Source organism: Manduca sexta, chromosome 22 (genome assembly GCF_014839805.1).
Source record: "Manduca sexta isolate Smith_Timp_Sample1 chromosome 22, JHU_Msex_v1.0, whole genome shotgun sequence".
Lineage (NCBI taxonomy): Eukaryota > Metazoa > Arthropoda > Insecta > Lepidoptera > Sphingidae > Manduca > Manduca sexta.
The window spans coordinates 13,117,437-13,129,659 of NC_051136.1; the positions used below are offsets into that span (position 1 = coordinate 13,117,437).

General features: G+C 34.7%; 1 protein-coding gene across 1 annotated transcript in view; it reads left to right on the forward strand.

The window, feature by feature from the left end:
• The window catches only part of LOC115442029 (protein O-mannosyl-transferase TMTC1), a 156,978-nt gene that overhangs the window by 124,737 nt on the left and 20,018 nt on the right, over window positions 1-12,223 (forward strand). Inside the window, exons 3-5 of the mRNA XM_030166979.2 lie at window positions 5,762-5,939; window positions 7,657-7,730; window positions 10,901-11,038. Coding sequence (XP_030022839.2) covers window positions 5,762-5,939; window positions 7,657-7,730; window positions 10,901-11,038 — 390 coding nt within the window. The remainder of the gene's footprint in view (window positions 1-5,761; window positions 5,940-7,656; window positions 7,731-10,900; window positions 11,039-12,223) is intronic.

A 12,223-nucleotide genomic window follows, 5' to 3' on the forward strand; every position in this document is an offset into this window, starting at 1 on the left:
ATAGATTGAACTATGGATTTTTATTTAAATTTTCATGGATTTAGTAAATTTTTTATTATAGCTCTATTTGAACATATATGCTACTTTCTTTCTGGTTACATTATATTATAAATAGAATGGCATGACATTATTAGTGTTTAGAAAATGCATTAAAGAGACATTTCATGTTCTTTTCTAGTTTAACGTTCAGTTAATTAAAGCCATTCTCATTTACTAATTACGATTGTTAATAATAGGTACTTTTTTTATGTCGGTAAAGATCAACTTCGGATTACCCACCTATACTCTCGAGATAGGTTCACCTAGTTTGAAAGTCAATGACTTTATATACAAAAGTGTACTATATCTTTGCATGAATTATATAAAATAAAATCTATAAATTACGAACCTTTTATCATGAATGAAGTAGTAAACAGCTCAGAAAAAATACTCCATGTAAATTCCTGCAATAGTATGTAAATAAAAAGAAATACGATTTTAAAAGACAAAACTCTCATCTGCATTTTTCGCACACGTAACAAACTTCTCTGAAACCACGTAGCAGCAAAACTTTAAGGCTGACGCAGACTTTTCGACAACGGATCTCAACATACTACTGAAAAATGGACTTAAACAATACATCTTACAGTACCTTTCATAAACTGCACTGAATAAATCAACGTGACTCGAAATTCAAATTTCGTAACAATGATATTTGCATTGCTAAAGTGTAAAGCTCTATTTCCAAGCGGTCTGTTTCAGAGGTGATAAGTGTGCGTCATCCTTTAAATTGAAAAGCGCCGATACTGGGACCTTCGTGTCCGGAGTCTGTACCTAACGAACCGACGCTTGATTGCTTTTTAATAGGCATCAGTATCAGTTCAGACTTCCTCCGTATCCCATCTAGCCTTCGTTTTGCGATACGTGCCGGGCTTCCTATTAATGGTTTTGTTCTACGTTTTTTGCAATCTCTAGAATTAATTGCTTGTTCCTGTCACGTGGTGGGAGTGTTTTTGTTGTCTTGATATGGGTCTCAATCAATCAGCTTTAATTGGAAGGTTTTTGATGTGGGTGATGTCCAATTTGGACGTTCTTTGTGTTGTCTCGGTCAGTGAAGTTAACAAAGGCTTTGGTCAGCGTAAGCCATTGTTATTGGTTATGGAATTGTGTATTTTCGAATAATATGACTGTGTGGCTGGGTATCATGTTTATAATTATTTTTTATGGTAATTATTAAATCACAAATTTCTTCGGATGATGGAAGCGTTATGAATGAAACGTCGAGTATGAAACGAAGGGCTTCAGTTAGCTTGAAATTGATAATAGGTCATGCAAGACTGACAGCTTTTAATACGTAATATCTACGATACATAACTGTGAGGACACGACAGTCGTGATTCATTGTATGTCATTTATTTTCCAGTAAAAACATTCTAAATTCAAACAATACAAATCGATCAAGATAATAAATCACTATTAGCATTTATCCCCAAAGAGATTAGTGGGTAGCCATCATGGCGGCCATTTTGTTTTTTTTATAAAAGACAGTAATTACGCTTGCATGATTGTACGACAAACATGTCACGTACGGGGCTAAATGTTTTATAATGACACACTTTCAAATGGCTTTGTTTATTTTCCTATTTGTGACCATTTGCTGGCAAATTACCTTAATTTTAAATGTTTGATTTTGAAAAGTTTTTTACTGTGAATCAATCAATAAAATTATGCGATTGAGGTTTTATAAACTCAAATTATAAGTATTGAGCTTTATGAATGAATTCAATAATCAAATCTACATCTAAATTCGTATCATAATAATATCAGCCCTCTATTATATACTGTCCCACTGTTTGGCACGGGCCTCCTTTACTACTAAGAGTGCTTAGGCTTTAGTCCACCACGCTGTAGTGCGGATTGGCAGACTTCACACACCTTCGAAATTCCTATAGAGAACATCTCAGGTATACAGGTTTTCTCGCGATGTTTTCCTTCGCCGTTAAAGATAGCGGTAATTCATATAGAATACACACATAATTTTAGAAATTTCACAGGTGTGTGTCCTTGGGTTTTGAACCTGCGGACATTTGTCTCGGCAGTCCGTTCCACAGTCAACTAGGCTATCGCAGCTCTATAGCTCGAAATTCGTATATTAATTTGAATTTTCTGCATAAATAAAACAAGACAATGGCATACGCCACTGACTGCTTTAAATTTAAAAGAATACGACCAAATTTCAATTGACAAGTCTTCAATATAAACTATTGTAACACTTTAAATTAAGTTTAATTCACAACGAAACCATACAATTACTGTGTATGTGTGTAAATCTGTATTTCCGAACGAACATAATCATTAAATGTTGGATGCGGGAAATTTTAACGACATTTCGGCACTGTATAAAGCTTTTAAATTTTTCCGGCGAGTATTACTCCGGTCTCATTAATAGTGAAATATATTTAATGGGATATTGAATTGTGAGGTCATTTGTGATGATTATTATATTTTTGATTATGACTCTTCACCGAATTGTGGATGGGTTATTTATAACGATAAAATATATACCCAAAAGGGTAAGCAGAGCGAAACTAGTACCCATTTTTCGCCGAGTGTGTTCCGTCACATAATGTGAATATCTCAATATCACTGCCCGCCCGACTCGGGGATCGAACCCTAGTGCTTAGTACTACAGTTGTACCGTAATACGACGCCACCGAAGCACCAAGCAACCACCGTATAACATTTTTACGGATTCAAATAAATCATTTCATTTCATTATGATGCGCACGTAACTTCGAACAGTCAAAGGTGTGCCTTGGGTTTTGAGCCTTCGGCTCGGGAGACCGTTTCATTCCCAACTAAGCTATCACTAGTCATAAGCCTATTTAATCAAAGTATGTCACAAAAAAGTATTTCAACAAAAACACCTACTCAGCGATAAAGACGCTTCTATAATAGTTTGCGAAAATATCTGAAGATTGCATTCCCCGTAATATCCTGTGTATCGGCAAAAATTTCGAGATCCAGTGATTTTCTAGCACGTGTGAGGCACGCAAGTAAACCGCGATTGCAATTACCTCGAGGCGTGAATATAAGAAACTGAAACGTTTTCTTTGAAAGCTTTTTGCTGTGATTTTATGATATAAGTTTGGCAAGTGAAGGTTTAATATTGGATGTGATAGTAAGATGAATACCATTATGCCGTTTTATTTTTTCAAGGGTACACAGAGGTGTATCACACCCACTTTTCGTCACCTCTGCTATCCCATGTTACAGCGGAATTCTATTGCTATTTAGAGACCATAAATGAAATAATTACACATTGTAACTAATGTACCGAACATAATAAAACTTAACATCTCATGTCTTAGGATGACGAGTGCAGTGGAATACCAAACAATACTTTGTAATTTAAGGTTGGTTGGTGTTTCTACTGTTTGGGCGGTATCTCTTATCATTAGGCGAACGGCAAGCTCGTCTCGTCATTCAAAGCAATAAACAAAAAACAATTCCAGATTGTATATATCTTACGCACAACCACCTACTAACATCCGTTAACGTTATTTTTACTATGTGTATTCAAATATTTGTCATAAACAAAGGTCAAAAGAATATCTAATTGATTAGTATTGAAGTCAGTTCAAGTATATTTGTGCGAAACAACTTTTTTGCGGTATTAAAAAGGTTGATGTTTTTAGCTGTAGACGTAATAAAAAGGTCCACAAACAGATTGTCAGGAATATAAATTGGTTTTTATTAGGCTTGAATAAGTTTCAAACAGATTGATATGAAATCTTAAAGTTCTATATTTATTCATGACTAGCTTTTGCTGGCGGCTCCGCCTGCGTTATAAAGTTTTTCCAGTATGAAAGTAATCTATAGCACTCAGGTGTAATGTACCTTAGTAGTTCCTGAGATTAGTACCTTCAAACAAACAAACAAACTCTTCAGCTTTCTATATTAGTATAGATTTTGTTAATTTAAATCCATGCATGTTTCACGAAGAAATATATAAATTACAATATATACTACATGAAGCGAAGTTAGCGCAAATGATTTTTTAACGTTAGATTTGGGACAATCAGAAACGCATGTTCTAGATCTTGTACCGCTACTTATCCCACTCGATACTAAGTTCGACGCAACACATTTTATTGCTACTGCAGAAGCATTTTTACTGGCCTGGCTATCATCAATCTCGCTTCGTATTAGATGGTTCAAGACCATCAATAAATCCCATACGGTTTCGCAACGATCACCCCAATTACTCGATGTCATAACCTAAAATACGCCCCCCGGTTTCGGCCAAATCAGGCGCAACGTCATTTTCTCGAAAGTAATTGTGGAATAACTTTTTGCTGCCTACTGTCGGCGATCATATCGAATTAGTATTAGTTTTGTTATCAATGCGATAAACGTAGCGATTCTGTTTTTTTCGATCGGTAATCATAACGTTGATTTGCTATTGCTTTTTTTGTAGATGATTGTTACTTTGATTTTCTTAGTTTTGTTTTTGTGGTTGTAGTGTAAATTTGCCTTTTATGAACCTTAAATGGAATTGTATTGCGCGCGGTTCGATCACTGCTTCGATGGTCTGGGATCGAATCCCTGGTCAGGCGAATTGATATTTGGACTTTCTGCTCATCCGCCCAGAGCCCTAATATCAGCCCTGTAATAGATACTGTCCCACTGCTGGGCACAAACTGCCTTTGCTACTAAGGAATTAGGCCTTAGTCCATCACCCTAGCCGTGCAAATTAGCAGACATCACATACCCTGAAAATACTTATAATTAAATCATAAAACAAGTAAGCATACATTTCTAACCACCTATCAATTTATAGTTCCATAAAATCACAACAAACGTGACATTAAGTATACTAAAGACAATCCTAATTCTAAGTCTGGTATGATTAATGGCCGATGCTTTGTTTAGCGTCTCAACTTTCACGTCGGCAAGCTACAATCTGTTTTAACTCTACTGTAATTATTATTAAATGGTTCATTTTTCTTAATTACTGTGGAGTAAGGAGTTTGTTCTGTCTAGTGAACAAACAAAAGAGGGTTGTTTGTCCTACGACTAATGGATAAAGTCGCCTAATGGTAAATGCTATGATGTTTATAAATAGTATTAATAGCAGGGCTTTGAAGGACAAAGTACTATCTAACTGGATACAGCCGCTTTTAAACGATCTCAATCTGAATCTTCAAACCGATTCCGAGAATGAACCAGTCAAAATAACTCTATCGTAAGCATGTCAAAAATCTTTATTCTGATTGGTCAATTTTGGTATAGTTCGGTAAAGCGATCGTGATTGTTTACTGAATATTGCGGTAAATCAGATGTTTGAAGTGCACTCGATTGTGTGAGAATAACGAGCGCAGTTCAGTTATGACAGTTTTGTTTTTAAAAATAAAGATTATTGGCTTATTTAGGCAGTTGGATTAAACATTGCCGAGAAGAATATCTTCTAAAATATTATTTATTAAAACACAACTACATAAACCATACAACTGACAGAACAATCAATATGATACCCCATTCTATTCGACGATTCCGTATTTGAATACATCGAAAAAACATTTACATTTTCATCAAAAACTATTTCTGTTGCCAACAAACATAATATGTAACTCAAAAATAATACAATACTAAAGAGGCAAAACTCTCAGGACATACTAACAGATAGGTACATTGATACAAAGTTCTGTGAAATCAAATCAAACGAGCAATACGTTCATCTTATAAAAACCATTTCAACGTACTTTTTCCATTGTTTCAGCTTAAACCACGCGCTAGCAGGGCTGCGGCCATGGTGGTGGCATGCGTGCAACGTGGCCTTACACGCTGCGTGTTGCGCGCTAGTCGCCCGCGCGTGCGTCACAATAGCTCGTCTACAGCGACCCTTCGCGGCCCTAGCTGCTCTGTTGTTCGCGGTGCATCCTGTACACACTGAGGCGGTGAGCATTCATCGATCTTCCATTCATTCATAAATGAATCCGATAAGGTGGAGCAAAATTGTGATAATTAGCGATTTTGAGACTGCAACATTTCTGTGGGTTTTGACCACTATTAGCCGTTGCTTATTATCGAAATTGCATCTTCTAGAGATTGTTGTTTGGCGATTTCTAGCACTGTTATTCATAAGCCCAGTTCTGTATAGAAACCTCATGATTATGCCGATTATTCTGTCTTAGAATGAGATATCGTTTCCATTGTCATTGAAGTGAGAATCAATAATTAACAGAGCCTGGCCAATTTTATGGGTGCATTGAAACTTATTTCACTCGTAACGAAATCAGAAACTAAATAAAATGAAGTTTTGAAAATATAGGCAAGTATATATGAATATGAACGAAATACTTAAAAGCAAGTGAATTACATCTCTTTAAATGTTTACCTAAGAATATTAAATTTAAATAGATTTTGGTAATGTGATGTTTCCATTAGTAAAGCACTTATCAAAACCCACGCGAATCAAGTTGTACAGACACGTCTAGAGAAATATAATAATGCCATACAAATTCTACGTTACACATGATAGGCATGTCGACCGATTTATATAATTTATGGACTGAAAAATATTTTATTTTTTGTTTAATTGGTTCTAGAGAATTGATCGTAAGTAATAAATATGTAAAATTAACAACAGCGAGAAAAGACTAATTAAAAGTTTCCACTAATAAGTATACACCCTTAGATATTTGTGATTTTGTTACATATTATAAGAATTTAACCATTAAATAAAATATATGATAAAACACACAGAAACTAACTCAGAAGAAAAATGCATCGCCCATTATCCTTTTAAATCTTGAAATAATGTGCAAAAAATATCTAAATCCACATCATACACTATACTGTAATTTTTTTTGCCAGCTCTTTTGAGGAAAGTATTTTTTTATACATATTGACATTGAAGTAGCAGTGGGCGGGTCATATCAGTCGTAGGACCGATGGCCGTTGGAGCAGACGAGGCCTAGAGTGGAGACCGCGTCTCGGTAAGCGTAGCGTAGGACTACCTCCGACCCGCTGGTCCGACGACATTCGTAGGATCGCCGGTGGACGCTGGATGAGGAAAGCAGAGGACCGAGCAACGGGGCACGCTCTAGGGTAGGCCTATGTTCAGCAGTGGACAGTTATAGTCTGATGAGGATATTGACTTTAAGTTGCTAAATATATTTTTTACTGCATTCATTAAATAATTATTTAAAATAGAAGAAGTTTAGTTTATAGTTATCTTTCTTCATCGAACGTAGGTTCCGTCAATAAGAAAATATCCATACTAACACCAATGGTGGACAGAACGTGAGGGATAATGGGTCATTGTAGCCAGTGTAATTACTGGACATAATGAGACTTAACATCTCACGTCTCCAGATGCCGAGCGCAGTTGGAATACCAAACAATACTTTGTAACTCAAGGTGTTGGATAGTGTTTCTACTGTTAATGGGCGGTCGTATCGCTTACCATCAGGCGAACGGCAAGATCGTTTCGTCATCCAAAGAAATAAAAAAAATAAGAATGCGAATTAGGCGACGTATCAGTCCTTTATAAATTTGTCCTTTTGATTATTGGACTTCTTCTTCGAATCGCGCTTATTCCGCTTCGAAATAGGGCTCGCGTTTAGGCGTGTTACAGATTGGGTTATTAAAATATTTGTTATTTTTTGACAGGTAGCTGGAGTAGTTGGCAGGGCAGATGTGCTCGCGTGTATATTCTTCTTGTCGTCTCTTCTCGTCTATCATAGGTAAGAGGCTTCTATAATATTTTATTACTTTATTTATTTTAATGGGTTCACAAACAAAACATAATAGAGTTATAGCAATAAAAGGGAAACAATTTGTTTTATTTTAACATCTGTTATTCGTTTTAATTATACTTTATCGTACGAATAAATTTTATTTATTGATTAAATAATTTGTTCTTAATAAAATAGACAATAGTATACGTTATACAGTCAGCCACAGAAGTACTGAAAACGTTTAAAATTTCAAATCACCTTTAACTTTGTCCTTATCCACAACCACTTTTCTTTACTAACATACATTTTACAAGGATTACTTTATTTTAGATAGATAAAAGAGAATTTTTCGATTCTAGTTAATCTGTAGAAGTGCTTTAAAGATTTAATTTGTTCAGCTACTGTTGTAAAAAAAATTTGTTGATATTGCAAATATAAAACAATACGTTACTTTTAAATATAATGTTTATTTCGTGTTGTTAATTAATATTTACGAAATATTATATAACTAAACTCTATTTATATTATTATAACGTCTATAATCGCATGATTGCCGTCGTATTTCGTATTAACGGCTAATATATTATTATTCGAGATTTTGGGTAGCGAGCCTTAATCCCCTTTTTATACAATATTAGAAAAGTCTGAGTGGTATTTTATCACGGCCACATTTCAATGTAAAGGCACGTTCATAAAAAAAAACTTAGCCTAATAATAGCTCTATTTTCATGCAAATTAAAACCTCAAATGTATTGAAGCAACTAATATGTTTTTATCTCTGTATCAATTTAGGTAGACTGTTTTGTAATATTGGATGTTACATTTTATTATGCCCAATTGACTAACTTTGGTTATAATGCGCTTCAAACAAACATAAATGGGATTTATTATAAAAAGCTTGTAACAGCTCTGTTATAGTATTTCTTGTAATGAGCAAAAGTTTTTTTTTTAATATGGCTGCTTTTTTATTCCTTAATATTTATTATTTAAAGCTATTTTTTACAAATTGTGTTTTTTACTTTAAAATCAATTGTTTAAAAGCGTATGTGTGCAGAGTATGAACTCTTCTTCACTTTTCTATATTTTTCATTAACTTATTTAATTGTTTATAATATTTCGTATCAAATGTTTTTCGTCAATATTCTTCCTTTGTTTTATTTTATTAATCTAGATAGAAATATACTTATTTATGTATCTGCAAATGATATATATTCTAAGTGAACACTTACTATTTATAGATAATATTGTTACTTTACTTTTTATAAATTTGTAGACTTTTTGTGCAAATTGATCAATTATAATTTAGGCAATATAATTAAATAAAAATTTAGGTGACACAATTTTAATGCAAATTTAAATATATTGTAATCATAACTGCATTGTGAACTGATCTTAAAAAACTGTATAAACGTCCAATGTACTCGTGTGTGAACGCGACCTTAACATAAAGTAAGGCGACGATATTTTTTCGTTACGTGTATTATGTGCTTTAGTTTTCTGAACGTTTTAATCTTTTTGAAGTTTTTGCGCAATGAACATTTATTTAATCCTTTGATATTAGAAAATATTTTTGTCTGATCTTCAAGTTCGTAAGGGCGTACCTCGCATAACTCACTTGGGACACTGAGATGTTATAAAAAATGGTATTTCTTTCAATTCTTTTGTTACCTAAACGAATAGTTTTATTGCTTAGGGGCCGTTCAAGTATTATGTAACGCAATTTTTGCAGATTTTTGACCCCCCAACCCTATGTAACGTGTCGTAACGTTTTCCTGTACGCCTCCGCACCCGGTCAAAAAGTTATGTAACTCTAAAATTACATTTTTTTTCGCAAACTACCGGAAAATCGCTAAAATACCTTTGTTATTGTTTTTAAATAAAAGTACCGGAAATTCGCTAAAATACCTTTGTTATTGTTTAAAATAAAATATCCAATGTTACATAACGCGTTGCTCGAACCCTCCCGCACCTGTTACGCATCGTAACATTTTACATGACCCCTCCTTCCCTCCAAATTGCGTTACGTAATACTTGAACAGACCTTAGATGTTAGCGACATTGGAATGTTGATATGTTTTTAAATATTGTTTATTACTAATGGCCGGTGATAGGATATTTGTATCCTGGATAGCGACCAGTGGTGAAGCGTCGATATAACCCGATTGCTACTGACTTTCCTTTTAGGTTTATTAAGGTTGGCTTAGTTTTTGTTTTCTGTTAAATAGGCCGTGATATGTTACCTAAAGGAACGTTTTTTCGCCTCGGGTTACCTTTTGAAAAAATTCACCCTCCACCACTAATAGTGTCCACCGTATATGGTGTACAATCCACCATAGTGGCCCACGTAAGTGTGTCCAGTCCTAACCGATCCGGCATAATTGTTTCGACTGGCACAGGATAATCATCTCTCCTCAATTAATACTCTACCTGGATACCATCAAGTACAAAGTTATTTCGCTATAAACGTTTACATATTATATGGTGACTACTAATAGAGTAGGTCATCATCCATTCTTCATATTATCCCTCATCCATAAGTCATTTCTTCAAACTTGAAATCATTGTTCTATGGTTGGGGTTTGTTCGTTCAAGTAATATCCAATAAAATTAAAGTATACAAAATACTATATTAATTAAAACTTATATGGAGCATTGAATGAACATAAAATAATTTGTTGAAGTTAATAAAGCTTTTAAAAATTATTCATAATTAATATATCGCGAGAGCAACTGTTAAACATGTATTTCAGCTTTAAACCAATTAATTATTTATTTTCCTTCTGTATTCCGTTCAGTTTATTTTCCTTTTCCAAGCGAATTATGCTTTACTAAGTATTGCTTGCGGCTTCGCCCGTGTCAACAGCATTTCCGGCTATTAAAGTCCCTAAAACAAAGTAACACGCCGTCTGCTCAAAGAAATTATACTGAAAAAATCAATCATTTCCCACGGGATCAAATGGGATAGGAAGAAGCCTACTCCTTAATCTGGGACATGGTCTATCCGTATTCAAACCAAACCATTTATAATACTTCTAAGAGTAAGATGCTAGAAGTTACTAGTTCGACTTGAAGAAACCTTACGGATGAAAAAGAATGAAAAATCCTTTGCGGATAGATCATCGCTTCAAATTAGATAGTATTTAGATCTGTTTCTCTAACGAGTCCAATTTCCACAGACCCACAAGCAACAAGAAATGCGTTTGGCTGAGCATCGTGCTCGGAGCTCTGAGTATGCTGGCCAAGGAGACTGGAGTCACCATCCTCATGCTGAATCTAGCGTTCGACTTCTATAGGTGTTGGCCGTTTGTTAAGAGGTAAGGGTACACCAGATTGTATGTTTTTTTCTATTCTTGTTCTTATTATATCCTTATATTTATAATTACTTGATGGGAGATTAAATAAAAATAATATTTACTTTAATAAAAGTGCGTTTCACAACTTCTCAGGAAGTGCTACTTGTCACATAAATGTATAAGCCGACCGAAATATAAAAGTCATAATCTTATTTATCCTCATAATTAAGTTTTTGTAAAATTAATTCTATTTGCTGTTTAATACGATAATTTTCAAATAAAATTTATTTCAAACTTATGAAATAGGTCCTAATCGTTATAATCAGTATGTTTAACGTATTATAATTCCAAGAACCTTCATATTCATTTTTAATGGAAATCATAGAGACGAAACAATAAACTGAAGTAAAAAGAGTATCCCTTTTAATTCTTAAAAATAATACGGGTGGTTTACAATTATTAAATTGCATTAATAAGAACGGCAACGAATTTCAACAAAACTTAATTACAGAAATATGAAGTTATAATTTTATTTATAAGAGCATGAATAGCTTGTTTTTAAATCCTTATTTAACGAACTTTGTTGTACCTATGTTATGACTGTTGATCCATTAATAGCTTATGTCTAGGCCAAGAGCGAAACGCAAGCATCAGAACGAAGCGTCAAAACCAATTGTACGAGTTTTATATAAACGTACATTTCTTTTACCGCTTACAAAGTTAAGCGAATTCGCTTGGAGCGTCACGCTCGTGGTCCATTAAAACAAATTCTAACGATATTTTTATTGGCAGTTTGGTATTGCTATCCTCTATCAATCGATGTTAATTGCATCTTCCGACTGTCTCTTAATTATCCCGGTGAGGGTAGAAAAATCGACGGGAAGTTAAAGCGATTTGCACAGCCTCGTAGCTGTATTAAAGTTGAACTGTGCTTGTACTCGCAGCTAGTAGGATGATACGTCCCTAATGCGCCGAAGAGGGCCACCGCGGAGTTTTAGCTGGTAGGCCGTGCATTGGTTAAGTTGTATATAGGGTTAGGGACTCGGCCCGGCGGTCGCCCGGAGGTCACCATCAAATCCGGGCGGCTCAATGCCGGGCCGTATGGCACGGTTACCCCAGCATAACCGCTCAGTCGCCCCCCACGAAGGCTGGGCGGTAGTAATAAGGGACTTTCTCCCCGAAATCAAAAAAAAAAAATGTTGAAAA